At 54.7% G+C, this 25126-nt stretch overlaps 10 protein-coding genes across 10 annotated transcripts; 4 read left to right on the forward strand and 6 right to left on the reverse strand.

Moving 5' to 3' along the window:
• The first annotated feature begins 16 nt into the window (after positions 1 to 16).
• BO82DRAFT_354194 (CBS and PB1 domain protein) lies at positions 17 to 2908 on the forward strand. The gene is made up of 4 exons (XM_025635144.1): positions 17 to 497; positions 703 to 1576; positions 1635 to 1729; positions 1781 to 2908. Exons 1-4 carry the CDS (start codon positions 285 to 287, stop codon positions 2588 to 2590), a joined length of 1992 nt encoding a protein of 663 aa, XP_025492224.1. The 5' UTR covers positions 17 to 284; the 3' UTR covers positions 2591 to 2908.
• Positions 2909 to 3200: 292 nt separating this feature from the next.
• BO82DRAFT_432132 (nuclear import receptor PSE1) lies at positions 3201 to 7346 on the forward strand. The gene is made up of 6 exons (XM_025640763.1): positions 3201 to 3787; positions 3921 to 4143; positions 4201 to 4376; positions 4428 to 4859; positions 4917 to 6982; positions 7035 to 7346. The coding sequence occupies exons 1-6, from the start codon at positions 3605 to 3607 to the stop codon at positions 7240 to 7242; spliced, it is 3288 nt and encodes a 1095-aa protein (XP_025492225.1). The 5' UTR covers positions 3201 to 3604; the 3' UTR covers positions 7243 to 7346.
• A 57-nt stretch (positions 7347 to 7403) lies between these two features.
• On the reverse strand, positions 7404 to 9286 carry BO82DRAFT_354196 (iron-containing alcohol dehydrogenase). Its single transcript, XM_025635145.1, has 3 exons — positions 8842 to 9286; positions 8096 to 8608; positions 7404 to 7889 (listed from the first exon to the last, which is right to left on the reverse strand). Exons 1-3 carry the CDS (start codon positions 9184 to 9186, stop codon positions 7512 to 7514), a joined length of 1236 nt encoding a protein of 411 aa, XP_025492226.1. The 5' UTR covers positions 9187 to 9286; the 3' UTR covers positions 7404 to 7511.
• Positions 9287 to 9419: 133 nt separating this feature from the next.
• Positions 9420 to 11445, reverse strand: BO82DRAFT_354198 (uncharacterized protein). Its single transcript, XM_025635146.1, has 8 exons — positions 11164 to 11445; positions 11000 to 11081; positions 10906 to 10930; positions 10563 to 10841; positions 10344 to 10513; positions 10075 to 10288; positions 9832 to 10017; positions 9420 to 9780 (listed from the first exon to the last, which is right to left on the reverse strand). The coding sequence occupies exons 1-8, from the start codon at positions 11381 to 11383 to the stop codon at positions 9625 to 9627; spliced, it is 1332 nt and encodes a 443-aa protein (XP_025492227.1). The 5' UTR covers positions 11384 to 11445; the 3' UTR covers positions 9420 to 9624.
• Positions 11446 to 12303: 858 nt separating this feature from the next.
• Positions 12304 to 12895, forward strand: rpp1 (ribosomal protein P1). Its single transcript, XM_025635147.1, has 3 exons — positions 12304 to 12420; positions 12569 to 12701; positions 12773 to 12895. Exons 1-3 carry the CDS (start codon positions 12337 to 12339, stop codon positions 12817 to 12819), a joined length of 264 nt encoding a protein of 87 aa, XP_025492228.1. The 5' UTR covers positions 12304 to 12336; the 3' UTR covers positions 12820 to 12895.
• A 480-nt stretch (positions 12896 to 13375) lies between these two features.
• On the reverse strand, positions 13376 to 14940 carry BO82DRAFT_354201 (PQ-loop repeat-containing protein). The gene is made up of 5 exons (XM_025635148.1): positions 14760 to 14940; positions 14091 to 14683; positions 13943 to 13992; positions 13817 to 13875; positions 13376 to 13756 (listed from the first exon to the last, which is right to left on the reverse strand). Exons 1-5 carry the CDS (start codon positions 14880 to 14882, stop codon positions 13613 to 13615), a joined length of 969 nt encoding a protein of 322 aa, XP_025492229.1. The 5' UTR covers positions 14883 to 14940; the 3' UTR covers positions 13376 to 13612.
• A 600-nt stretch (positions 14941 to 15540) lies between these two features.
• BO82DRAFT_354202 (transcriptional repressor TCF25 family protein) lies at positions 15541 to 18129 on the reverse strand. The gene has a single exon (XM_025635149.1). It carries the CDS (start codon positions 18024 to 18026, stop codon positions 15723 to 15725), a length of 2304 nt encoding a protein of 767 aa, XP_025492230.1. The 5' UTR covers positions 18027 to 18129; the 3' UTR covers positions 15541 to 15722.
• A 195-nt stretch (positions 18130 to 18324) lies between these two features.
• BO82DRAFT_383344 (alpha-1,2-mannosyltransferase ALG11) lies at positions 18325 to 20381 on the reverse strand. Its single transcript, XM_025638006.1, has 3 exons — positions 19947 to 20381; positions 19761 to 19896; positions 18325 to 19713 (listed from the first exon to the last, which is right to left on the reverse strand). The coding sequence occupies exons 1-3, from the start codon at positions 20279 to 20281 to the stop codon at positions 18526 to 18528; spliced, it is 1659 nt and encodes a 552-aa protein (XP_025492231.1). The 5' UTR covers positions 20282 to 20381; the 3' UTR covers positions 18325 to 18525.
• A 425-nt stretch (positions 20382 to 20806) lies between these two features.
• Positions 20807 to 21679, forward strand: BO82DRAFT_254977 (putative mitochondrial export translocase Oxa2; the record flags this gene model as incomplete). The annotated part of the gene is made up of 1 exon (XM_025630900.1): positions 20807 to 21679. A coding segment is annotated over one exon (873 nt), but the record flags the coding sequence as incomplete, so codon positions are not given.
• A 612-nt stretch (positions 21680 to 22291) lies between these two features.
• Positions 22292 to 24676, reverse strand: ptcF (type 2C protein phosphatase ptcF). The gene is made up of 3 exons (XM_025633287.1): positions 23869 to 24676; positions 22807 to 23817; positions 22292 to 22749 (listed from the first exon to the last, which is right to left on the reverse strand). Exons 1-3 carry the CDS (start codon positions 24567 to 24569, stop codon positions 22638 to 22640), a joined length of 1824 nt encoding a protein of 607 aa, XP_025492233.1. The 5' UTR covers positions 24570 to 24676; the 3' UTR covers positions 22292 to 22637.
• Between the last annotated feature and the right edge of the window lie 450 nt (positions 24677 to 25126).

Consider the following 25126-nt stretch of genomic DNA (forward strand, 5'->3'; position numbering starts at 1 on the left):
CCCCCCCTCCTGCCCTCCCTCCCTCCCCTGGTTTGTGCCGTATCTTTCTCGTGAAACAAACTTCATCCTCAATTCTTCCTCTTTTTCACTCTCTGTTCCTTCTTGTCTATCTTTGCGTGGTTTAATCTCTCTCCTCTCCCGTTCCGAGAAGACTAGTCTCCCTCTCTCTATCTCCTTAAAGTCCCGATTGTCTTCAATTTGCTAGTCTCCGCTTCTCTTTTTGAACCGGTTCGTCCAAACACAGACCGACTTTAAGTCAGCTCCGCCAGTCACCGACCGGGGACATGTCATCCACACCCACTTTTAAAGGAACCGTCAACCACAAAACGGTCGGCAGAGGCAGGCTGCCCGACTTCCAAGACAGTCACATTCCTCGTCCTCGTCCGGACACTTCCTCCACTGTACACACCCCGCAGACCGCGTCCAGCGATATTGGAAGCAACACCATGAGTGCTGCCAGCAGTCGACAGCGTCAAAACCAGTCCAAGCGCGATGAGGTATGCTTGATTCTCCACTTGATTGTCTTCTTGGGTTTTTTTCCCTCTCTTCTATTTCGCTGCACCGTTGATTACAAGCAAGCAACATGGGTCGAAGTCTGATGCCATCTCCATGGAGTTGCGAAAACATGAAAACAAAAAGAAAAATCTGCTTAAAGGGGGTCATCCCAGCGTTGACTCAATTCTAACTACTCCTTCAATTCAGGCGATTCGGCGAAAATTGGAGGCCGACCTCAACAAGAAGCGCCAACACACGACCAGAGCAAACCGTTCTCGCAAAGCTCCTCCCGGCACCGTTCTTGCTTTGAAACCCAGCCAGGCCCTGCAGATTAAGCCCAACACTACCATTGCGGAAGCCGCCCAGTTGATGGCCGCTAAGAGAGAAGACTGCGTACTGGTTACCGACGATGATGACCGTATCTCTGGTATCTTCACCGCGAAGGATCTTGCTTTCCGGGTGGTGGGCGCAGGCCACAAGGCGCGTGAGGTCACAGTGGCCGAAATCATGACCAAAAACCCTCTTTGCGCCAGGACCGACACAAGCGCCACCGATGCTCTTGATCTGATGGTGCGCAAGGGTTTCCGCCATTTGCCCGTCATGGATGAGAATCAGGACATTTCCGGTGTGCTTGATATCACGAAATGCTTCTACGATGCGATGGAGAAACTGGAGCGGGCCTACAGCTCTTCCCGCAAACTCTACGACGCCTTGGAAGGTGTGCAGACCGAACTCGGCTCCAGTCAGCCCCAGCAAATCATTCAGTACGTTGAAGCTTTGCGGCATAAGATGTCCGGCCCGACGCTGGAATCTGTCCTAGATGGCATGCCCCCGACCACCGTCTCTGTCCGCACCACCGTCAAGGAAGCGGCTGCTTTGATGAAAGAGCACCACACCACCGCCCTTCTTGTACAAGACCAGGGCTCCATTACCGGCATCTTCACCAGCAAGGATATCGTACTGCGTGTCATTGCTCCGGGTCTCGACCCCGCCACTTGCAGCGTTGTTCGCGTCATGACACCTCACCCGGATTTTGCCCCCAGCGACATGAGTATCCAAGCTGCGCTTCGGAAAATGCACGGTTGGTACTCCAGCTTGCGATTAGGTTAGAGAACAGGGCTAACAGCAGAGATCTTTAGACGGACACTACCTAAACCTGCCTGTGATGAACGATGCAGGGGAGATTGTGGGTATGGTGGACGTGCTCAAGTTGACATATGCGACTCTGGAACAGGTCAGTATAAACCCAAGCTCTCAACAGTACCGAATCTAATATCCTAGTCAGATCAATACCATGTCATCACAGGACGATGAGGGTCCCGCATGGAACAAGTTCTGGCTCTCAATGGACCACGAGTCCGATTCAATGGTCTCAGGAAGCCAGCAGCCCGCTCAGCGGTCAGTGATCAGCCCCGAGTCACCCAAGGCTAGTTATGACGCTCGAGACAGCGTTCTCCCCAACGAATCTGCTTCCCACCACGGCGGGGATGAGCATTCGGAGTATGCAGAGCCGCACCATGCCGAACACATCTCGTTTCCGTTCAAATTCAAGGCTCCCAGTGGGCGAGTACACCGGGTTAATGTTCTTCCTGCCGCCGGTGTCGCTGAGCTGGTCGCTCAAGTATCGGCCAAATTGGGTCCTGAGGTAGAGGCCGTCGGCGGTGCTCCAATCAGCGAAGATGGCAAGCTCAGCAACACGGGCTATGCTCTCAGTTATATGGACAACGAAGGCGACACCGTTTCAATCACCACAGATCAGGATCTGTCTGATGCTGTGAGTCTCGCGCGTCTGTCGCATAGGGACAAGGTCGATCTGTTCGTGCACGATCCCAGCCAGCCTCCAATTCCCGCTACGTTGGATCCTCAACCGGCTCCGGCCCGTCCTGTCGAGGAGAAGAGTGTGATCTCTGAGGAACGATCCGAGGAGGAGGTGGTAGTGGCCAAGCCCCTCCGGGCTCAGTCCTTCCCTGCGCATCACGCTGAGGAGCAGTTCATTGCCGGAGTGCCCAACGAGTTACTGTTGCCTGGAGCGATTGTGACCTTGGCCGCGGTGATTGCGGGTGTATTCATCCTAGGCCGGGCTACTTCCCGGTAAAGTCCAAGGTCGTGGTCGCGTACGAAGATAGAAAACTCTATGTAATTATGTCTCTTTACTTTCCTGTCCGTTTAATGTTTGTCATAGCCCTTCTCGTATCTGTGTAACTCTATTGGCGGTCTTTCTGGAGTTCTCTCTCTCTCTCTCTCTTCCTGGTTTGACATGTCTCATATAGAGGGTATTGTTTGACGCGATGGTACCCTGGTCAAAGTGCGTAGTGTTAGAATACCTGATTCACGTCCGCATGTGGATTTTCTCTGGGCTGAGGAAGATTTTACCAGCGATTTGAACAGAATCAAGACAAAGACGAGAAGCGGCTTGAATCATTGTCTAGATATTGGACTGTAACTTACTATCAACTAAGGTAGTGTGCCTGAATGGGCAGATCCATGCCTGGGGAATCTGGCTTAGTCCGGACTAGGACTAGTGGGGTGAAAGTCCGCTGTATTGTATCCTGTATTGTTAGCTCTTTTCATTCTTTACGACTGCAATAGTGGCTGAATGAGCCAATTGGATACGCAGCCAATACCATTTGTACTCTTTTTTCCCCTCTCTCAGCTCTTTCTTCACTTTACCCATCGGAACCTCTTGTCTCTCTCCCTCTCTCTAAGGCTTTCTTCCCCTTTCAACTTCCCCCTCTTCTTCCTCTCTTTCTCTTCCTCTTCCTCCGTTGCTCGGTGTCCGCCTGCCGTTTTCTGGATCGGCTGCCATGCTGAGTTGCGCTTCTCTTTTTTAATTCTCCCACAGAATCAGTTGTCAGTCCACGATCTTTGGCTGAAGGCTTTCCGACCGCCTTCCCTCCACTCGACCTGTCACGAACTTTTTTTTCGCTGGCCCCCCCCACCAAAAACAATATTTCCCAGAGAGCCTAAACAACCTCCTTCCTTCCCACCTTAACCCACCCCCCACCGACACTACACCCCCCGGGTTCAGGCGCTGAACCCGCGTTCTTCTATACTTCAATCTAAGCAGTTTTGGCGGGTTAACTGTCTAGATTGAACCCAGTCCGTTAAAATGTCATTGCTCCCTCCCGAGGTCCACTCGGCTCTCTCGCAGCTGTTGCGCGCCCTGTCTACCCCCGACAATGCGGTCCGTACCCAGGCGGAAGAACAGTTGAACAATGATTGGATTCAGAACCGCCCTGATGTTCTGCTGATGGGCTTAGCGGAGCAGATTCAGGGTGCGGAGGATGTCTTGGTAGGTGTTGCGCTCTCCGGAACAAAGAATATAACGAACGGATGGGCGGGATGGATGTGTCTCCAACCGTCCAGATCGTGTATTCAGCCATGCGGTCTATAGGTTCTAAATGCTCATCGTTCGTCTTCCATAGACCCGCTCCTTCTCCGCTGTTCTGTTCAGAAGAATGGCCACCAAGACCCGCAAAGACCCTATTTCCAACGAGGCCAAGGAGCTCTTCTCGACCCTTACCGGAGAACAAAGATTGATCATCCGGCAAAAGCTGGTGACTTGCCTGACGAGCGAGTCCGTCACCGACGTCCGCAAGAAGATCGGAGATGCCGTGGCTGAGATCGCCAGACAGTACACCGATAACGGTATGCACAGTGTTTGATGGCAGACGGTCATGTTTACGTGCTGACAATGGTGTGCAGGCGACCAATGGCCCGAATTGCTGGGAGTTCTTTTCCAGGCTAGTCAGTCCCCCGAGGCTGGTCTGCGTGAGGCCGCTTTCCGTATCTTCTCGACCACTCCCGGAATTATCGAAAAGTCTCACGAGGATGCCGTGGTTGGTGTCTTCAGCAAGGGCTTCAAGGATGACGTTGTTTCTGTATGTTTTCAGCTGGAAAATTTGGGGATGGAGTATTGACCAGGGGTATAGGTGCGCATTGCAGCCATGGAGGCCTTCGCCTCGTTCTTCCGCTCGATCTCCAAGAAGTCGCAACCTAAGTTCTTCCCGCTCATGCCCGACTTGCTCAACATCTTGCCCCCACTCAAGGAGTCGTCTGAGAGTGACGAGCTCTCTTCTGCCTTCTTGGCGCTCATTGAGTTGGCCGAAATCTGCCCCAAGATGTTCAAGACCATGTTCAACAACTTGGTCACTTTCAGTATCAGTGTGATTGCCGACAAGGATCTCAGTGATCAAGTCCGTCAGAACGCCTTGGAACTCATGGCCACTTTTGCCGATTATGCTCCCTCGATGTGCAAGAAGAACCCCGAGTTCGCACAGCAGATGGTCACTCAATGTCTGAGCTTGATGACCGACATCGGTATTGATGACGATGATGCTGAAGAATGGAACGCTTCTGAGGATGTGAGTTGATCTGAGCGCTGATTCGCGAAGAGTTTGGACCAACACTGACCTTATCAGCTTGATCTGGAAGAGAGCGACCTCAACCACGTTGCCGGTGAGCAGTGCATGGACCGGTTGGCCAACAAGCTCGGAGGCCAGGTTATCTTGCCCGCTACATTTGCCTGGATTCCTCGTATGATGTCTTCCTCTGCTTGGCGCGATCGCCATGCGGCGCTCATGGCCATTTCTGCCATCTCGGAAGGTTGCCGCGACTTAATGGTTGGTGAACTTGACCAGGTTCTTCAGTTGGTCGTCCCCGCTCTTCAAGACCCCCACCCGCGCGTGCGGTATGCTGGCTGCAATGCCTTGGGTCAAATGAGCACAGACTTTGCTGGCACCATGCAAGAGAAGTACCATTCTGTGGTGCTTACCAACATCATTCCCGTACTCGACAGCACTGAGCCTCGCGTTCAGGCTCACGCCGCGGCAGCCCTGGTGAACTTCTGCGAAGAGGCCGAGAGGAAGATCCTTGAGCCCTACTTGGCTGAGCTTCTGCGTCACCTCCTCCAGCTGCTGCGCAGCCCTAAGCGCTACGTGCAGGAGCAGGCTCTGTCTACCATCGCTACCATCGCCGACTCCGCCGAGAACGCTTTCGATCAATACTACGATACCCTGATGCCATTGTTGTTTAACGTTCTGAAGGAAGAGCAATCCAAGGAGTATCGCCTGCTCCGTGCCAAGGCCATGGAGTGTGCCACCCTCATTGCTCTGGCTGTTGGCAAGGAAAAGATGGGTCAAGATGCTCTGAACCTGGTACAGCTGCTCGGCAACATCCAGGCCAACATCGTCGACGCAGATGATCCGCAATCGCAGTACTTGCTCCACTGCTGGGGCCGCATGTGCCGGGTGTTGGGACAGGACTTCGTTCCCTATCTTCCGGGTGTGATGCCGCCTCTGCTGAGCGTTGCGGCAGCCAAGGCTGACATCCAGTTGCTCGATGACGAGGATCAGATTGACCAAGTCGATCAGGATGAGGGCTGGGAGCTGGTGCCTCTCAAGGGCAAGATCATCGGTATCAAGACCAGCGCACTGGAGGACAAGAACACTGCTATTGAGCTGATCACCATCTACGCTCAGATCTTGGAGGGTGCCTTCGAGCCCTACGTGTTGGACACGATGGAGAAGATCGCCGTTCCAGGACTTGCATTCTTCTTCCATGATCCTGTGCGGGTGTCGTCGGCTAAGCTCATTCCTCAGCTTCTGAACTCCTACAAGAAGGCCCACGGTGAACAGTCTGCTGGGTTCGCTGGCATTTGGAATAAGGTTGCTGAGAAGATCATCGAGGTCTTGAGCGCCGAGCCCACTGTGGACACGCTCGCTGAGATGTACCAGTGCTTCTACGAGTCGGTGGAAGTTGTTGGCCAGAACTGCCTTACCCAACAGCACATGCAGGCATTCATTGAATCGTCCAAGTCGACGCTAGAGGATTACCAGGTCCGTGTCAAGGCTCGCTTGGAAGATCGCGCCGACGCCGATGACGGGGAGGATGATAACCTGGACTATGAGTACGCCATCGAGGACGACCAGAACCTGCTTAGTGACATGAACAAGGCCTTCCACACCATTTTCAAGAACCAGGGCACGACATTCCTGCCTGCTTGGGAACAGCTTATGCCTTTCTATGATGCGTTCATCACCAGCCAAGACCCGACCCAGCGTCAATGGGCTCTGTGCATTATGGACGATGTCCTGGAGTTCTGCGGCCAGGAGTCTTGGAAGTACAAGGATCACATCATGCAGCCTCTGGCGGCCGGTCTGCAGGATGCCAACGCTGCTAACCGACAGGCTGCGGCGTACGGTGTGGGTGTTGCGGCGCAGAAGGGCGGCGCAGCCTGGAGCGACTTTGTGGCGGCCAGCATCCCTAGCCTGCTGCAGGTGACGCAAATCAACCAGGCGCGCACGGAAGAGCACGTGTTTGCAACGGAGAATGCGTCGGCCAGTATCGCCAAGATTCTGCACTACAACTCGAGCAAGGTCCAGAACGCCCAGGAAGTTGTGGCTACGTGGTTGACCACTTTGCCGATTACATTCGATGAGGAGGCCGCTCCTTATGCTTATTCTTTCCTTGCCCAGCTCATTGACCAGTAAGTTTCGCTGTTCGAGCAGTGCAGTGATTAGAGGCTAACCAGATAACAGACAAAACCCGGCTGTGCTGTCGAACGCCGACAAGGTATTTGGATACATTGTGCAAGCATTAGAGGCGGAGACTCTGCAGGGCCAGACAGCTGGTCGGGTGGCCAACTCGGCGAAGCAGTTGGTGGCCACGACGGGCTTGAACGCAGATCAGATCCTGGCCGGGGTGAATCCGGATAACCAGGCGGCGATTCGCAGCTATTTCAACTGATTTTTCTTCGATATCATTATGAGTTGATGTTAGGGCTATGGAAATACCGGGTTCTTATTTTTTTTTTTGTTACTTTGTACAGCGATACAGGTGCTTGATGCTTTGCGTAGGTAGGAAGGAGCTACGTACTAGTTATAATTGAGCTAGAGATCTTTTATGTCGTTTTCGTGTCCGGGTGTATTGGAGCACCGGTGATGAGGATTCTGTCATAGCTGGCCGCAAGGCCCGTCTATCGATATATAGATATAGTTGAGTACAGTACCCTCCCGTCACTGCACCACCATCTCCAAGATCTCCAACACCTGGCTCTTCTCCTTCAAGGGCACGGGGTTCGTCTGGCACCACCGATCGTGCAGACTATTCTCCGCCAGGCTGTCCAGCTGGTCCCGGCCGACCCCGACCTCCCGGAGGGAGCGGGGCATGCCCAGCTCGCGGATGACCGCATGCAGCACATCGCCCAGGTCCACCTGGTCCAGATCCTCCTTCCCTTGGCGGCGCAAGACATCAACCACCTCGGCCCGTTTGACGAGGAACTGTTTCAGCTTCTCCTGCCGGTCCCGATTCGCCCCGTGCGCCGCATTATACTTGCAGACGGCGGGCAGCAGGATACAGGAGGTTTCGCCGTGACCGACGCCGAGGGGACCTAACTAACGAAGTTCCGGGGGAGGAAACACATCGCCCCTGGCGTTAGCTTTTGTGTTTGCCTCCTTCCTCCCAGTAGCATCCGGTGTTGCTCCGACCTAACCGATCAACCACAACCAAGGACCTGGGTATAAGGAGGGGGAGGAGTGCAGCAAGCAGGAACGGTTGAGGTCTAGGTTGACGTTTACGCCTAGGGTAGAACATAACATACCTGGTGACCGATCCCATGACTCGCCCCCAACTGCAGCGCGCCCTGCTCGGCCGTCACGGCCGCCATGGCTTCCACCGAGCCGAGCTGGCAGTCCAGGCGCGCCGCGACGTCCGCGGGGTCGCGGGCCGTGCGGATCAGCCCGGGCACCAGCAGGCCCAGGGCGTGCAGGGAGAGTTGGTCCGTCTCGGTGGTGGTGCCCCGCGCGGCGCAGTAGGTCTCGACGCCGTGGTCGACGGCGCGCACGCCCGTCGACAGCCAGACGCGCGCCGGCGTCGTCGTCGTCAGCGCCGGGTCCAGGATCACCAGCCCCGGGCCCCGGATCGGGAACTGAAAGCTGTGCTTGCGGCGCGTCGTGTCGTGCGTCGCGCCCGCGAACGAGCTGTATTCCCCGGCGGACAGGGAGGTCGGGATCGAGATGATCGGGATGGAGGGCGGGTGGAGGTCGGCGGATTGGGAGGGTCCCGTTGGCAGGGTGGAGAGGGCCGTCATTGTGGTTGCGTTGTTGGCTAGGGCCTTTTTTTGTTGCTGGTTAGTTAGGTATTGAGTTGTGGCGGTGGTGGTGGTGGTGGTGGTGGATGTAGATGTATATGGTGGGCGGATGGGGCTCGGCTGGCTAGATCATAGGATACATATAGATAGGACCGGACAGCTAGTTTGTCCTGTCTGCACATTATGTGTATTTTCCTCGGGGTATTGGAGGCTTGTAGAGGGGTCAGGCTAGTATGGAGAACGATCGAGAGACTCACCAACGCAATCACTTTGGCTGCATCTGTCAGGCTGCCAGCCCCCAGGGTAATCAAGCAATCGGCCTCGACTTCTCTCGCGGCGTTCGCGACCTCCAAGACCTCGGACCACAGCGTGTGGCTCTGCATGCCAATCCGTTTCCCGACCACTTTCTTCTCGCCGATTGCGGCGACCAGTCGGTCCAGCGCATCGGTGTTGCGGGCTAGGGATCCGGAGCAGATGATGTAGACTCGGGAGGCGTGGAAAAGGTCGTCAACGTGGTGGGCGGCGGCGGCGGGGAAGGGAATCCCGTAGGAGAGCAAGGGCCGTGGGCGGTCGACAAAGGCGGGGCGGAGGGTTTCTGTCATGTTTGTTAGTGGTAGTATAGCAAGGAGTATAGAGTACGAAGAAGACAGAGAAAGTGGAATAGATAAGTCTGAGGAGATGTTGAAGGTCGGGGAATTATTTACTTGACTTACATAGTATGAGTACGTCCTTGTATAAGCCAGTAGTTATGTGGAAGTGGGGCTGACATATCAACAACAAGAAGAGCGGGGTGGAGCGGAAATGATGTAATCAAGCATTCAATTCAATTCAAGTCAGTAAACATAGAAACATTGAACTCATCGTCAGTACGCCAAACACCTCAGGTCAAAAGCCCATTAAGTCAATCAGCAGTGAAGTGAGCCTGCCCCGCCATTAGTTAATAACTACACATAAGTAATAGCAACGGCGTAAACAGCGACAACGATTAGATTAATCAGTACAACAGCATCACCATCACCATCACCATCACCACCTCCACCTCATGCAGACTTCTCCTCATCGGTCACAGCGGCCCGCAATTCCCACACAATATCATAGCATTCCGCCAACAAGGCGTTCACACTGCCCTGTCCTTCGGGGATATCAGTTCCCACGTAGAATTTGCCGTCCACCCGCATGTTGTCAATCGAGTTCAACTGTCACAACGGTTAGCTTAAACAGTGCCAGCCACATCGGGAAATACACGCCTTCATGCTGTATGGGTAAAGCTCGCGCGAATTAGACACGCCCCCGGACTCCTGCACCTCCAGCAGGCATTTGCGCAGCGTCTGTAGCTGATTGTACACCGGCAGCAAAGCCTCCGAAACTGGTTCGGATGAGATCAACAGGGAGTAGATGTATCCGTAGCTTCGTCGAATCAGATAGAGCAAAGTCTGTGACCACCCACCAGTCAGCGCACGTCACATACCCTCGTCTCACATCAAGCCTACCCTTTGCGCATGGACATCCGCCACGTTCCCCTCATTGTCGACGAAATTCCCATTGACCCGCGCTTCATCGATGCGATCGAGTTTCCGCTGGTAGCCGAAGAGGTCCGTCTCGCGGAGAGACCACGCTTGTGTGACGGAAAGCCGATCTAACTGGTTTTTGATATCGATCAACCGGTCGTATTGTTCTTGGAAGCGCTCATCAATCTTGCCTTCCCTACGATAGAGTCAGCGACTGGCTTTCGGACATGCAAGTGAGCAGTGTCACATACCGTTCCAGAACAATCTCCGTCCAACGCCAGCACCGTTCCAGTAGTGTCTTAGTCGCATCCTGAGCCCCAGGCAGAGGCACACCGTCTGCATCAACAAACTGTCCGTCCTTCATGCTCGCTTGGACTTTCTTCAACTGCTCGCGCAGGTTGTTGACCTCCGAAGCCGAGAACTGGGTGGTCAGATTAGCGGGCTTCTGCGACACCCCTGAGAAGTCCTACCTTCGACCGAGTGTTGACGGCGGAGGTTGACCGCAGAACCGACACCAGCGTTTCATGGATTGATGCCAAGCCCGGACTCAGTTTGGCGAGTCCACTCTGTAGCTTCTCGAGCTGCAATTGGCACTTCTCCAGGCGACTTTCCAACAGCGTAATCAAGGCAGGCGAGTACGCATCGCGACAGCGCTCGAGGGTCTCATTCGTGTTGGTGAGAGTCTTTGTAATCGAGCTCAGGTCTTTCGCGCTGTAGAAGCCGGCTTCTTCGAGGTGGTCGAGGAGTCGCTAAAGTAGGGGGCGTTAGACCGGTGGCCGGGGGAACAAACCACAACCCAGCACAACCACATACCTGCACCGTGGTCGCAAGAGAGTATCTGCACGCGCGATAAGAGTCAGATGAAGGCGGACGGGGCAGTGGGGCGATCAATCAATGAGGGACCTACAGCGCCGGAGCTTCATTGTTTCTCCCCACCGTCAAAAACAGCAAGGAGATCAACTGGAAACAATCGTCGAGGACATAATCCACTAGATCCGAGCCAGAGAAGGAGAAAGGTCAGCGACACCATCGCACATCAAATCTTCATGCACAGGCCCACTCAGTGCTAACGTCGGTTATGTGTCAGCCGGCGGTCTTCTTCCTTCCGAACGGCATTGAGCTTCTCCACCTCGGCAATGACCTCTTCGTACATCGGGAGCACGTCGCGGGATTTGATGTAGGTCGACTTGTCTTGTTTGAGGAGGAGGAGCGCATCGCGGGTGCGCAGGAGGCGCTCGAGGATGGGTTGCTCCTTGGGATTTAGCGGAGCGGGGACCGCGGGGGAGTCCATGATGTGCGAAGGTGTAGATAAAAGGTGGGGTGGGAGGGGAGAGGGAGGGGAGAGGGAGGGAGGGAGGGAGGGAGGGAGGGAAGGAGATGAGGTGTAGATGAGAGAATCTGAAAGTCTGTATAAAATCAAATGGCCGAGAGAGTGTGAGAGCCAAGGGCGCGATCAAGGCAAGTTCAGCTTTGGTCTGGAATAAAGGCCCGGCAGCATCAGATGAGGTGGTGAACGGAGTAAGTACATAAGTAAGTAGATTAGATGATGATGGCATCGCCGAGCGGCATGTCCTTATCGGGACTAGGGTGGAAGTCACGGGTGCTGGGGGGGGGGAGGGAGGGACTAAGCCCGAATGAGAGCAGCCCTAAGCGAGGGCTTTGACGCGGCGGAAACACACAACTTCCACTTCCGTAGTGGGTGAAGCGTTAGTCACTCACAGTCCGACTCCCCTTCTCGACCAGGCCAGTTACAAAAAAGTCCCCTTCGTCCTTTTTCCTCTTCCCTAATCCCCATCCCTCTCGAGACTCCAGTCCAGTCCAACCTCCCGTCGACCATCATGTCTACTGCTGAGCTCGCTTGCTCCTACGCGGCCCTCATCCTCGCCGATGACGGCGTCGAGGTCACCGTACGTATCCCCATTGTCCTTGATTGACAGTTGATTTGGTTATGATTGTGCTGGGTATCTGGACGGACCCTCCCCCTTGGTCGCATGGAAACGGCGCTGGGAAATTGGAAAGGCGACAAACCGACGTACGAGGTCGCGGAGAAGTCAAGAGAAGGAAAATTGAAGGTTATCGACACAACGACGGGAAATTTTCACACAATCTTCACACAAAACTGCGACACGGCTCAAACTCGACTGGGGAAGGGGAGGGAAATCCGGATATTTCGCGCATGGTTTTTTTTTTTTTCCAAGGCACAGGGGAACAATCAAAGCTGACTAGGAATTTCGTTCCATCTTCATGCAGGCCGACAAGCTCCAGACCCTCATCTCTGCCGCCAAGGTTCCCGAGATCGAGCCCATCTGGTCTTCCATCTTCGCCAAGGTAAATACACCTAATTGATCCGTGCATTCCTCTTTCTACAACCACTGCCGCAACCTACGCAATTCTCTCCACCACCAATCGCACCGACTTCGATCGATCTATCTCTATATCAGAATCAGACGCTCACCACTGGTTTTCTTATCTACAGGCTCTCGAGGGCAAGGACATCAAGGATCTCCTGACCAACGTTGGCTCCGGTGGTCCCGCCGCTGCCGCCCCCGCCGCTGCTGCCGGTGGCGCCGCTGCCCCCGCCGAGGCTGCTGAGGAGAAGAAGGAGGAGGGTATGTTCTCCATCGTCCACCACCCGATCCGCGATTGTGCTAGGAGCCGCTGGCTAATACATCCCCCACAGAGAAGGAGGAGTCCGACGAGGACATGGGCTTCGGTCTCTTCGACTAAATGTCCTAAATCCTTTGTTCCTTGGATCTGGATTCCCCATCATTTCCTTTTTGCTTCCTCGTTTCCTATCTTCTTCTCTCTCCCTCGCGCCCCCTCGCATCTCCTGTACCTAACACTACTCGACCACACGAAGATCAAAATGGGAAAATTAAAAGAACGAATCAAACGGACAATGGCGATCCGGTGGGACTGGGCGCTCCGGCTTGCATGATGGGCTTTTCGACGTGACAAGAGAGGTACTGGACCCGGATGACGCTAGGATTCCGGGCCCCGTTGGGATCTAGTCAAAAATAGTCGGTACGGAGGGCTGATTCCGTACTCGGGTTTTGATTTCTATGTCATGTTATGCTTGTTGCTAGCTACGTTTCGAGCTTAGGTGCCCAGCTCTCCTGCAATGTCTGTCATGCGACCATGAGCAAAACCTCGTCCCCGGATTGTTTGGCCAGATTGTAATGAGATCACCTTTTAGAGTCTGTAGATCAGAAGTCCAGACGCCACTAGTGCTACGCCTTCATGTCGAAGTGGAACATGCATGTGATGGTCCCACGCATTATACCCTGCTTGTAATGGTCATAAATTACAAGATGCCTTTGATGTAAATATACAAGATGAAGCAGTCAGTCGCAAGGAAAGACAAGCAAAAACTTTTCAGAAGCATCGACCGCCCCAGCGCAACACCCGCCGAATACAGAATAAAAGCACAACAACCCCAACCTGCCAGCTCAGAGAATAAGACACGCTAAACCACCCGCATAGTTTTAATCAAAGCAAAATCAGATGTACAAGGAAATAATTATAGCGTATCCTCAGGGTCCTGGACAGCATAGAGTCGAAATTGGATGAATATCGTCACATCCTCGATCATTGTGCCCAGGGAGCCAATCAGCCATGGCACGTTGGTGATGATATAGTTCCGCTCCGTGGAGTGGCAGAGAATCTGTAGATGCAAACCGTCAGCCCATTGACTTTCAGGAAATAAGTCCCGACTTGGGCTTACCCCTGCGCCATAAGTCAGATTTCCCATGAGGGAAAGAATGAAGAATAGAAGTGAGAGTCCTGGATGTATGAAGTGTCAGCAAATCCGGACCCGGCCTCCGGCGGGGTGACACATGGTGACACATACCCTCGCATGACTTTTCGCAATAGTTCTTATAGATCTGCGGCAGACGCGCACTGTTGTTGTTGTTGTTGTTTGTTAGCAACCAAGTTTCCCCTCACAGCAATAGAAAAAAAGCCAACGCCATGAGTTTACTGAATGCATATGAACTTACCCCAGATAGCAGAGCGCGCTAATATATCCCAGCACCATCGCGCCCGGTGCCATGTCCACTCCACCATCCACCTCCTTGGGGGCCGGCTTCCAGACACCCGTCTGCCAGGCCATGGTCCAGCCCGCCATGCCGATGACGCAGATGGCCAGCACGCTGCTGAAGTTCTTAACCCAAGCCTTGCGACCGACGTCATTCTCCTCGACAATCTTCGCGAGGGTGTCTTCCGGCCCCGAGGCAATGCCTTGCACATAACCCTCCGCCCGGCGCGCAGCCGGACGATGGTGCTCGACCGCGTCGCTGAACCGTCGGCCCAGCAGGGGAGTGACCGTGTCCGGGGTTTCCACGGAAGATCGTCTCCGACGATGGCGCGCCGCGGCTTGGCGCGAGTTGCGGGCCTTATAGTACAGACATTGGCTGATGAGGACGCCGTCCGCGATACAGAAGTAGACGGCAATGGCGACAATGACGGGGACTAGGCCAGCCCAGGCACCGCCGATGAGGTTGGTGATGTCGCCAACGAACCAGACGAAGAGGAAGAGAAGGGAGATGGCCTCGGCGTTGCCGTTGCGGTAATTCTCGATGAGCTGAGGAACCTATGCACATTCTCCAATCAGCATATCTTGCTTCACGCAGATACACCCAGTCCTGTGGGTACAGGGTCATTCATACAAGAAGGAAAATCCAGCAGGTGAGCGAAATGGAGCCAAGCAGTCCCGACGCTGCTTCGCGCGACGTCAAAGATACGGATTCGGCCATGGGGACGATGCTGTCGCCTGACAACGGGGTCGCCATGTCGAGGGCTTGAGGTCGTGTGAGAGGGGAAAAGGGGAGGGGGGGGGGGCGTCTCGGGTCAATCGCAGGCAGTCAATTTGCGGACAGAGAGAGAGAGAGAGAGAGAGATAAGGGATCGGTTCGTCGGAGAGAATTGCGGTGACAGCGGCTACGGTAGGGTTCCTCGGTGGTCAGAGCGCATGAAGTGCAAGGGCAAAGAATGAGACCGCACAGTCGAAATTTCCACTGAAGGGATTGAAGGGTTTGAGCGGTGGGTGGTCAGGTAATGGTAAGAAAGGGAGAGGGAAAGGGAAGGAGAAAAAAAGAACATGCAGAAGATCCTAGCGAAGGACGCAGCTAAATTAGTACGTCAAGTCTTTTCCTTCCTTTCATTGATTGATTGATTGACTCACGGGATCGATCGATGACGGATGGCCAGCCAGCTGTCTGACTAAGCCCGCGCTCCGCATGTCATCATCTTCGGCTGTTTTCCCACTCGTCCTGCTGCTTATCTATACCTATGGAGTACTGCAAGTACAGTTCATACGCGATGATGTCGAGCGTCTACGGTGGCTTGTCTTATCTTGCGCCTTGCTTATGGTGAGACAAAGTGGGCATTCAATACACCACTTGCCCGATGATAGGCTCACAAGCAAGGGTCCAATCCTGTTCGACTTGCCATCAATATATTTTTGGTGATATCGATCTACATACATCATAGCGTGATGTCTGTCTGCATCACCCCTACTCCATTCACACTCGATGAATAGTCGCTGCTACCACGACCATCTGGCTGTATTCTCCGATTCGTAAATACTAGTCATGATAGCCTACACATAAATTCAAATAGCCCTCAGGGTATCAAACATCCTCCTCGTCATCGTACCGAAGCAGCTGCAACTCATCCTCCAGCATGACAGCCGTCAGCTCACCCATCGCCTCGCGAATAGGACCTGCCAATAAGTTGTCGCGTGCCGACTCGGGCTGAATAGAGTCCAACCCATCCACATATTCGGTCAGAGGGGAATAGTCAACGACGTCCCCCCAGTTCCCCCGGTCCACACCGTACTGCTGAAGGAAAGCCTGAAGCGCATGCATGCCGTCGCCCAAAAGCCATTGCTCCAGGAGCGGTTGTTGGTCCGCACTAGGGGGCCCACGTGCATTGGTCGTCTCGCCGCCGGGGCTCGATGCGTCCTCGTCCCCGATCACCTCGTCGCCGGCGTCGCTATCACGGTTGAACCCGGGGAATTGGATCCCGCCGTTGTTTAGCTGGTCGAGAAGATCCCGAAGCCACTGCGGTCGATTCGCAGCCGGAGTTTGTGCCAGGTAAGACGGAGCAGGATCGGATTGTTGACGATGAGCCTCCGACTCATGCGGGGGAAGAGGGTCAGACGCCGAAATCCTGCCAGAGATGAATCGCCCCGGAAGAAAAGTCGTGACCTTGGGGATATCAGAAAGCACGACGTGGCGCGCAATGTCCAGCGTGATTGCCGGGGGTTCAACCGGCTCCTCTTCATCCGACAGAGTGTCGGCCACTTCCACTATCAAGGAGACCGCTTCCGGAGTGTTCCACAGATCCTTGGCCCGAGAGATGTATAGTTCGGTGAGCAATTCGTGGGCAGTGGTAGGAGGCATCTTGCCCCAGATCCGCTTGGGCATGGGCTGAATGTCCAATTCCTGCGCGAGCTTGCAGAATACCCACGGGTAGCGGGACATGGCTCGGTGGAGTCGTTCGCGGCACTCCTTCGGTTTGTTCAGTCGCAGGTATGCCAGGGCGAGCGAGCACTGGATATTGGGAAGAGTCTCCCACTCCTTGCTCAGCCGAGTCTGCGTGCATAGCTCGACAAAGTGAGAGTATTCTCGACCACGAAGGGCCAAGTGATCGATCAACAGGCGCATGCAGTACGGATCACTCTCATTGAGGCTCAGAAGCAACTTCGCCCACTCATACGCCGTCCGCCACGTTCCCTTCATACCCAGATTCGCAATATACCGCCACCCAACGAGCCAGAGTTCACGGTTGGCCTCCTGCACGAACTCCAGCTTCGCCCGTCCCTGCTTCAGCAGGTTGCCGAAAGAGGAATGGGCCGAGCGCCCGATATTGAAGAGCGCTCGCTCGAGCAGATCCGCGGAGACGGCGTGATCACCCTGATGCTTCGCGATCTCCGATACCTGGAGCAGAGTGGAGATGTGGTAGGGGTTGTATTGTAGGAGGTGAATCATGCGCTGGGGATCCATCGACTCCACGCAGATCTCAAACTGCCTCTGCACATCGATGTACGCCGCATTGTGGAGGATCTTGTAGAGTGTATTGCCGTCCGCGCGTTTCTCGACCAGCTCCATACCCAGCCCTCCGCTGGGCGCCCGGGGCCATTCATCTTTGCCTTGCATAAGGACATTGCGCCGCAGCGTCACGCCCGCCAGGCTCTGGCCCCTGCTAGCAGGGCTATACCTGCCCGTCAGGGCCTGTCCCAAGTCCAGCGTCTCCGGTCCGCGATCCCTCCGACGCCCGCCCGACCCAGTAGCATCCTGATCGAAATTCTCCAGCACCACATTCCCAAACAACTTGCGCATCTCGTTTGTCGCATTGAGATTCCGTGGATCGATCCCCAGTAGATCCTCTGGTGTTTTCGCAAACGAAGTATCACGGCCTGTGGGGTGTTCCGGGTCAACCGCCAGTGCCTTCAGCGCGCGATCGATCTCATCCTCGCCTGTCGTGACCACGGCTGGTTTCCCTGCTTTGGCGGTCGTGGTGGTGGTGGAGACGTTGGCGGCGGCGGCGGTCGCCTTCTTTTTCTTGTTCTTGTTCTTTTTCTTATTCTTCTTTCCTGAGCCTGCGGGCTTCACGGTCCTGGGGGCTTCTCTTTCCTCTTGCTCTTCTTCTTCGTCTTCTTCCCCATCCGCCTTCGCTTCTTGCGCGGGCTGAGTCACCGGCTCAGGCACCTCAACTTCTTTCTCGGACTGTTCGTCGGCGTCGTTGTGGTCATCGTCATCGTTTTCCTCCTCGTCACCGTCTCCAAAGGAGTTCAGAAGGTCGAAGGCGTTGAGTTTCGGTTTTGAGGGTCGTGAAACCAGCTCATCGTCACTGGAGCTGTCATTCGCCTGCTCGGTTTGTATTTGTTGTTCGCGCTGCTTCTGCAGCTTGCGGATGGCACGAGAGGACATTCGAAGGAGTGCGGAATGGAATTCCCGTGGGACAAGCAGGGAAGGGGAAATAAAGCTAATTGGTAGAGGAGGAGGGGGAGGAGGGAGTTGTGGTGTACAAAAAGGAAGCAGGAAAAATAAAAGAATCTCAGCACGCATGGATAATGATTTCCCACGGGGCATGACGACACAGCCGAGAGGGGCTTGGCGGCGGATCTTTTGTTGCCAGCTACTCCGTATACTTGCTTAGCTCCCTTTTCGTGATAGGCCTACATCTGTACTCATTCTATCTAAGATGGATGAAATATATATTTATATCATTTAACTATTTGCACTGAGGAGATATAAGCGCCATCGAGGTATGGTTACAGAGCCGGCAGATATGGCCCAAGCGAACAGCATGTGATATGAAGATGCAAACACTATTGAGCTGCTACTTTACCCTACCCCCGTATAGCAGCACGCATCGCCAGCTTCATACAGGAAGCAAGTAACCTGACAACGAACTATCTGCTATCTGTCACCCTTGGTTTCCTCTCAAGTGCACCAGTTTCTCAACCTCTTTGATCCACTTAAGAGAAAACTCCTCCTCAGTGAACCTAAGCGCAGACTTGCGCGCTCTCAGCCGCATCGCAACCTTCTCCTCTTCCGGAAGAGCCAGGGCGGCCTCAAACGCAGCGGCAAACTCGTCCTCCGTATTCGCCCGGAAACCCGTCGCGCCGTCGCCAAGGTCAACCACGATGTCCTCCCGAGGGCCGCCGGAGTCATGGACCACACTGATCAGCCCCGCGGCCTGATACTCCACAACGCAAATGCCGAAGTGTTCGTTCCACATGGTATTGACGCCAACGGAGGCGGATGCGAGATGCTCAAGAATTGTAGGCCAGCTGGCGTCGCAGAGAAATGTCGTGTTGTCGCGAATGCGTAGTTCGTGGGCGAGCAAGCGGAGGTTATAGATATGAGTCTCATCAGGGGAGGCGTGGCGGACGGAGCCTATGAGAATAAGCTTGGGCTCCTTCTCAGACTCCGAAGAGGCCTTGTTGCGGTAATTTTGGAGGAAGCGGGCGAAAGAGCGCAGAAGCAGAGGATGGTTCTTCTCCGGTCGGAACTGAGCGATGTAAAGAATCACAGGCTCCCGGGATTTTTCCGTTGCGGCATCGACGTGGATAGTGGATTCGAGTTCAGACACCGCGGTAGGCGGGAAAATGACAGTTGGTTCGTCGAAAGTGTTGGTCTTTCGGGAAGGACCCCAGAGGCTGCGGACATGGGCAGACGTCCAGGAGGAATTGCACATAACGACGTCAACGTGGCCGCCAACCCAGCCGTAAAGGTTAGCGAACAGAACCCAGTACCTGCGCTTAACCTGGCCCCTGAAACCCTTTCCAGCGCCGGCGTTGATACCCTTGGTGCCAGTCTGGTCATCCAGAGAGCTAAGCATGTCGGTGGAGATGGTGGGGTAATGCACATAGGCACCAGTCGGGACGGAGGGAAAGAGTAGCTTGCTAAAGGCCAAGGTGAAGGCGTATCCCATGGTATCGACGAAGACGTCCGGGACGAGGAGATTGAAAGCGTCGTAGGCAACGATTAGAGAGCCCAGGGACTGGCCCAGTAGAGTCATGTAGGGATACATGCTGCTAACCACGTATTTGCGGGTGGTCAGGTAAAGCAGCACGACGGTGGGGGCATGTAGGTGTATGTTGAACCGGTTCTGATATGTCAGATTCCATGCAACTCACAGACAGAGATGAGACTTACTGCCACCCGTTCCAGCATGGCTGTCTTGTTGACCTCGTGATCGCCCGTGTAGATGGCGCAAATGGCCTTGGGCCAGCGCTTCTGGGTCGCTCTCACGGCTTCCCAGAGGACACGTTCGCCTCCACCTCCGGCGTTGCTACACGATGTTAGTTTTTGAGAAGCATATTTTGGAGGGAGGAGCCATACCAGAACGGGTGGAAGAACCCAATGATTCCATTCCAGTCATCGCTGGTACTGGTGCCAGCTGTTCCGGAACTGGCACTAGAAGAGGTATCGACCTTTTCCCAATCCTCATCTTCTGTGGATGCTGGTTTGGTAGATTTCTTTCTGGCGAGCTCCTCCTCCTCGGCGCGGACGCGCCAAACGATGTACTCGCGACGAGACCTGGTTCGTTTCTGCACGGCCCATCCCACAACACGGAGCACCAGGCGGAGAACGGCCAGGGGTAGCTGAGGCAAGAGAACGCAGGTGGCGAGGAGGGCGAGAAGGGTGAGGAAGGACTTGAGTATGAGTAGCATCATGGTTCAGTGAGGAACGAACATGATAAAGGTAGAAAGGGATTGAAGGAAAGAAGGAAGTACTGTAAGTTGACAGCGTGGAGAAATACGTAAATAAGTTGCGTAGCAAGTTTAGTCTGTTACGACTAAGTGGTGGATCTCAAGCAGTTCCCGCCGGCTGACGAGTCACAGGACCGATAAGATAGCCTTTGACCAGGTGGTTAGCTGCTTATCAGCACGTGACTATACCGGCACTGTACATCCAGTCAACTCCGCAGCCATTTTCTACTCTTAGTGGGTCCATCCTATTTACAACTTCTCTAATCTTCTTTCCCCCCAGCATCCATTGTATGCTCCTCTTCTCCTTGTACATATAGCCCTTCTCTCTCCCTCCCTAATATACACGCATCAATCAACAGATCAAACCCAATTGACCTTTCCCATCCAACCGCAACCATGTACCACCACCCCGTGCGCCTAGGTCTAGGTCGCCCAGCCCTCCTCCGCCGCGCAACAACAACATCGACAAGAGCACTACTATCCCGACCCCAAACACGACACTTTCACCCCACACGACCGGCCCCCTTCCTCGCCGAGATCATGGACTCCTCATGGCTGGTCCATGGCGTCCACAACCTCTCCGGCCTCCCGTGGGCCTACTCGATCCCGCTAACCGCGCTCATCGTGCGAAGCTGCATCGCCCTTCCCATCCAAATCTACACCAAGCTCCAAGGGCGCCGCGAAAGAGCCGCGCAGCCCCTCCTCGCCTGCTGGCAGAGCTACTACCGGTCGAGCATCGGCGCGAAGCGGGAGCAACAACAACTCCAAGCCCTACAAGAACCAGGCGGGGGGGGCCGGCGCCGCCAACCGTCGGTGCGGACGCAGACGGCGGTCGCGGTCGCGCGCCAACGCAAGGCCCTGTTCCGCCGGCTGGGGATCAGCCGGTACTGGAAGGGGATGTTCCTGCTGCCGATCCCGGCGTGGCTGTCGGTGATGGAGACGATCCGGGCGATGGCGGGGTGCGAGAGCGGGCTGCTGGCCTGGCTGCTCCGGCTGGTCGGGTCTTCCACGGCCACCCGCGTCCCGGTCGAGCCCACGCTCGCGGCCGAGGGCGCGCTCTGGTTCCCCGACCTCCTGGCCGGGGACGCCACAGGCGTGCTCCCCGCCGTGCTCACCGCGTCCATCCTCCTGAACATCCACGTCGGCTGGAAGGTGCCCCGCCTGGCGGAGTTGGCCGACCTGCCGCGCGCCCAGCTGCCCAAGCACCTGTTCCTCCGCACGCTCCGCACGTTCGCCCAGCTCATGGCGCTGAACGTCGGGCTGTCGACGTACCTCTACGAGACCCCCGCGGCGTTGTTGCTGTACTGGGCCACGAGCAGCAACATCGCCACACTGCAGAATCGGGCGCTGGATCGCGTGATGGGGCTGGATGATGGGGCGAAGAAGGAGCCGTCGATGGGGAGCAAGGGTATGCTTATGCTTTACCGGACCCCGATGGGGCAGGCCGAGGAAGCCCAGAAGCAGGCTGGTGTTGTGGGGTGAATAAGGGGCTGTATAGCCTTGGAATACCAGAGTTCCTTCACCTGGTTTTCACCCATCTTATCGGCAAGAGTCGTCTGCCGTTTTGACCCTTTGTATAGGGATGGAATACTCATTGCGCCGGTGCGGAATAGCTCGACAGTGCTGATGGGCAACTGTCACTAATCTCCGACGAAGTGGGTGTTACGAAGGCTGCTTGCTCATTTGAGCAAGGCGAACATATGATAGAAGCCGAATTTGTGCCCCCCCCCTCCCGGAGAGGTCGTACGCCCATTCTAATGTGTATCAATCCCATCTCACTCCGCTCAGTCATGGTATCCGGAGTTTGGGCGGTGCAAGTGAAGCGCCAAGGGCTGCAATCCCTTTATTTTGCAAGAACTCGAAGGCAGACCAAAACTGCTGGGAGCCGCCCTGGATGACTATGCTCCTTGGTTGAATCATCCTCTGCACCATGTGCATAATACTACATGGAAGATGCTCAAAAGTGTGGGTCATACCTGGATTATGAATGCAATATTTTAAGAATTTCATAGCATATCGTTACCTATAAGATGCTCGCCTTTATGTGTGAAAATGCATATTGAAACAAACTTTATCATCCCAGACCCGCGGGAAGTAATGCCAAATAGATTCTGCATAGCAGATTTAATTAGCTCACCTAAAGAGCATCCTTGCAGTATCCAGTGTGAACCGAACGGAGTTTAACAAAAATGAAGTGGAGTGATGGAGAATAAGCCAGGGTCTACCCCATTCTTCCGCACGATGGCTCCGACTGACTGTCTGTATGGTTGGCAAGGAGGCTCGCGTTAAATCTCGTGAGTTGCGGTGGTGGCTGCTTGAATCACAATTTCGCTTTGGGGGTCTCCTCGGATGCACTAGCCTCCTGGTTCACAGTGATTGTCCGGGTATCAGGGCCCTCGCCGAAGAAGATGACCTCGACGGTGACGTCGTCGCTGGAATCAAGCGGGTTAGCATCAAACACGTCGAAGACGCACGCAGGAGGTACTTACCGGTATCGCCGAGAATAGGGGCTCGGAAGCGTCAGTAGAGCACAAACCATGTCCTTGTCCTTTCCGCCCATGGCATTCCGCACAAGATGGGTTGCCGCGTTGTTATCTTCCACGGTGAATCGGCTGGCCGCACCAGAGATATCATACTGCTGCTGGCGGATAGGACGGCGCTGACCTTCTGTGCCGGTCTCGGCGGTCGCTTCGACAGGGAGCTGTTTGTTTTCAAATCCAAACCAACTGCGCAACCAGGCCTTGCTGCTACCAGACTGCTGCTGCTGCTTGTCCACCCACTCCCCTACCAACCCAACAACTTCCTCGTTGCTCAGCATCTCCCAGAGACCGTCCGTGGCGAGCACGAGAAAGTCACCCCGACTAGGTTCAACCTTGGTTGTGGTGATGATGGGCTCGGCGGTGACATACGGAGGAGTCTTCAGCAGCGGATGAGGCGTGCGGCCGAAGAATTGCCGTTTGATCTTGTCCTGTGTCTCCTTGCTCCACTTGTAGAAGGCATCGCCAAAGGATCGGCTAGGCTCTAATTGACCGAGGATCCGGCCGTTGCGGACAACGTTGGCTTCTCCCGGGTGTTCCTGACGGAGACGTTGCATCTCAGATGGAGTGCCGCCGGTCTGATCTTCAGAGAGCGCTGTCGCAGACCACTTTCCATTCGGGCCCCGACGACCCAGAACAGCCCGCGAATCACCGGCCACGGCAACCTTCAGATCCTTTGATTGAGAGTCGTAGAAAGCCAGCAGAGCACAGGAGCCGGAAAGAGCGGGAGCCAGCATCTCAGCCGCAACACGGCGGGAATTTGACTTCAACACCTTGTCGACGCTTTCGTACACGATATCATTATCCAGGCGAACAAACCCCTGTTTGATGGCAGCATCCACCGCTTCAGATGACGGAGTAAGGATTAATGGGTCCGCAGCTGCAGCTTTGTAGGTGGAGTTCAACTCCCGAGCAACATATGAAATGAGGACATTGCGCAGCTTAGCGGAAGTAGTCCAGCCACTGTAGGGAGCCGTGAGCGTTTGCTAGTCTGAGACAAGGGAGGGAGCTCACGAGTGACCATCGAATACGCCCCAGAACATCCAATCACTGTTGGCGTGACCTTCTTGAGCTGCCGCCACCGACGACGGGACCTCGACAACCTTCTCGGCATGATCATCCTCGATAGGAGAATTACTGGGGACCTGAACTATGTCGTAACGTACCACACCCTGACCGCGATTCACCAGGTATGACTCCTCGTTCTTCCGCAGTTTCTGGGTCGCCTGTTCCGGAGTCAACATCTCGAGGACCCGACGGTCGGAATCGTCCGTGTGCTTCGAGAGGGGTTGTTCTCCAGATAGGGTAGCGGTATAAAACTGGTCGTTGTCCACCAGGAGGGCACGGCGGGTGGTTTCCACGGGATCTTCAGCGTGAGCGCCGGCTGTGGAGGAAATCGAGCGGATCTGCGAGGCGGATGTTGTTCCGTTCAAGGCTGTTGTCGGCTGGGTACCGGCATTTCCTTGATATGCATACCAGGCCCCTGAGGCCACGACCGTGGAAATTACTGCAAGTGAGAAATTCCGGAGATGCATCGAAGATTGTAATGTGGCAGGAAGAAAGGGGGGATATCTGCCCGCAGAGAAGGAGGATGGACGGATACTGAAATTGGGACTGCTGGAGAAGGACACCGCGCACGGTTTCCTACCAGCAGCCTTCCATCCTGCTGGCACGCGACGGGCGGTACGGAGAGCGTGTAGAGCCGCGCGACGCATTTGATTGACAAACTAAGCGAGAAAGTGTAGACTGTAAATTCCGGGCTTTCTCCCTGTGTGATTCAGGAAAATTCGGAGAAAGCGAGAAACTCAAAAGTCAATACGTACTTTGGGGGGAGGAGGAGAAAGGTGAGAAATGCGGAGAGAGACAGCAGAATGAGGGAAGGGAGAGACGATTGCGTCATGTGATAGTGACCGACCGCCCTCTTTAACACGTTATCATCACGTTATCAATCAGTAAGTTGCAGTACAGACAGTACAGACAGTACAGACAGTACAGACAGTACAGACAGTACAGACAGTACAGACAGTAACTTACTATGTACAGTACAGTACTCAAACAGTACTGTACCCAATGATCACCTTCTCCTTACTGTCACTAAACCGCACCACAATTCATTGATCAGTCACAGAAAGATTTGTGTCTAAAGGTAATATGAATCCAAAATGTAAGCATGCGGGTGAGAAGAAAAGGGATATCCCAAAGAAAAACAAAATCCCAAAGTAGGAAATAGGAAATCAATGAATCAAGCATGCCCTTCCTATCAAGGACTATC

This window comes from Aspergillus uvarum (genome assembly GCF_003184745.1).
Source record: "Aspergillus uvarum CBS 121591 unplaced genomic scaffold BO82scaffold_25, whole genome shotgun sequence".
Lineage (NCBI taxonomy): Eukaryota > Fungi > Ascomycota > Eurotiomycetes > Eurotiales > Aspergillaceae > Aspergillus > Aspergillus uvarum.

Coding starts and splice junctions, on each gene's coding strand:
- BO82DRAFT_354194 (XM_025635144.1), top strand. CDS start 285: ATGTCATCCACACCCACTTTTAAAGGAACCGTCAACCACAAAACGGTC. Junction 1,577..1,634: donor TGCGCTTCGGAAAATGCACG/GTTGGTACTCCA, acceptor AGAGATCTTTAG/ACGGACACTACCTAAACCTG. Junction 1,730..1,780: donor CATATGCGACTCTGGAACAG/GTCAGTATAAAC, acceptor TATCCTAGTCAG/ATCAATACCATGTCATCACA.
- BO82DRAFT_432132 (XM_025640763.1), top strand. CDS start 3,605: ATGTCATTGCTCCCTCCCGAGGTCCACTCGGCTCTCTCGCAGCTGTTG. Junction 4,144..4,200: donor CAGACAGTACACCGATAACG/GTATGCACAGTG, acceptor AATGGTGTGCAG/GCGACCAATGGCCCGAATTG. Junction 4,377..4,427: donor TCAAGGATGACGTTGTTTCT/GTATGTTTTCAG, acceptor CCAGGGGTATAG/GTGCGCATTGCAGCCATGGA.
- BO82DRAFT_354196 (XM_025635145.1), bottom strand. CDS start 9,186: ATGACAGAAACCCTCCGCCCCGCCTTTGTCGACCGCCCACGGCCCTTG. Junction 8,609..8,841: donor CAGCCAAAGTGATTGCGTTG/GTGAGTCTCTCG, acceptor CAACAAAAAAAG/GCCCTAGCCAACAACGCAAC. Junction 7,890..8,095: donor GTCATGGGATCGGTCACCAG/GTATGTTATGTT, acceptor GAACTTCGTTAG/TTAGGTCCCCTCGGCGTCGG.
- BO82DRAFT_354198 (XM_025635146.1), bottom strand. CDS start 11,383: ATGGACTCCCCCGCGGTCCCCGCTCCGCTAAATCCCAAGGAGCAACCC. Junction 10,842..10,905: donor CTCTTGCGACCACGGTGCAG/GTATGTGGTTGT, acceptor CCCCTACTTTAG/CGACTCCTCGACCACCTCGA. Junction 10,514..10,562: donor CCGTCAACACTCGGTCGAAG/GTAGGACTTCTC, acceptor CTGACCACCCAG/TTCTCGGCTTCGGAGGTCAA.
- rpp1 (XM_025635147.1), top strand. CDS start 12,337: ATGCAGGCCGACAAGCTCCAGACCCTCATCTCTGCCGCCAAGGTTCCC. Junction 12,421..12,568: donor GGTCTTCCATCTTCGCCAAG/GTAAATACACCT, acceptor TCTTATCTACAG/GCTCTCGAGGGCAAGGACAT. Junction 12,702..12,772: donor TGAGGAGAAGAAGGAGGAGG/GTATGTTCTCCA, acceptor CATCCCCCACAG/AGAAGGAGGAGTCCGACGAG.
- BO82DRAFT_354201 (XM_025635148.1), bottom strand. CDS start 14,882: ATGGCGACCCCGTTGTCAGGCGACAGCATCGTCCCCATGGCCGAATCC. Junction 13,993..14,090: donor AGCGCGCTCTGCTATCTGGG/GTAAGTTCATAT, acceptor CAACAACAACAG/TGCGCGTCTGCCGCAGATCT. Junction 13,876..13,942: donor TTGCGAAAAGTCATGCGAGG/GTATGTGTCACC, acceptor TCATACATCCAG/GACTCTCACTTCTATTCTTC.
- BO82DRAFT_354202 (XM_025635149.1), bottom strand. CDS start 18,026: ATGTCCTCTCGTGCCATCCGCAAGCTGCAGAAGCAGCGCGAACAACAA.
- BO82DRAFT_383344 (XM_025638006.1), bottom strand. CDS start 20,281: ATGATGCTACTCATACTCAAGTCCTTCCTCACCCTTCTCGCCCTCCTC. Junction 19,897..19,946: donor GGGTTCTTCCACCCGTTCTG/GTATGGCTCCTC, acceptor AACATCGTGTAG/CAACGCCGGAGGTGGAGGCG. Junction 19,714..19,760: donor CCATGCTGGAACGGGTGGCA/GTAAGTCTCATC, acceptor CTGACATATCAG/AACCGGTTCAACATACACCT.
- ptcF (XM_025633287.1), bottom strand. CDS start 24,569: ATGCGTCGCGCGGCTCTACACGCTCTCCGTACCGCCCGTCGCGTGCCA. Junction 23,818..23,868: donor GGCGTATTCGATGGTCACTC/GTGAGCTCCCTC, acceptor GGCTCCCTACAG/TGGCTGGACTACTTCCGCTA. Junction 22,750..22,806: donor CCCTATTCTCGGCGATACCG/GTAAGTACCTCC, acceptor GCTTGATTCCAG/CGACGACGTCACCGTCGAGG.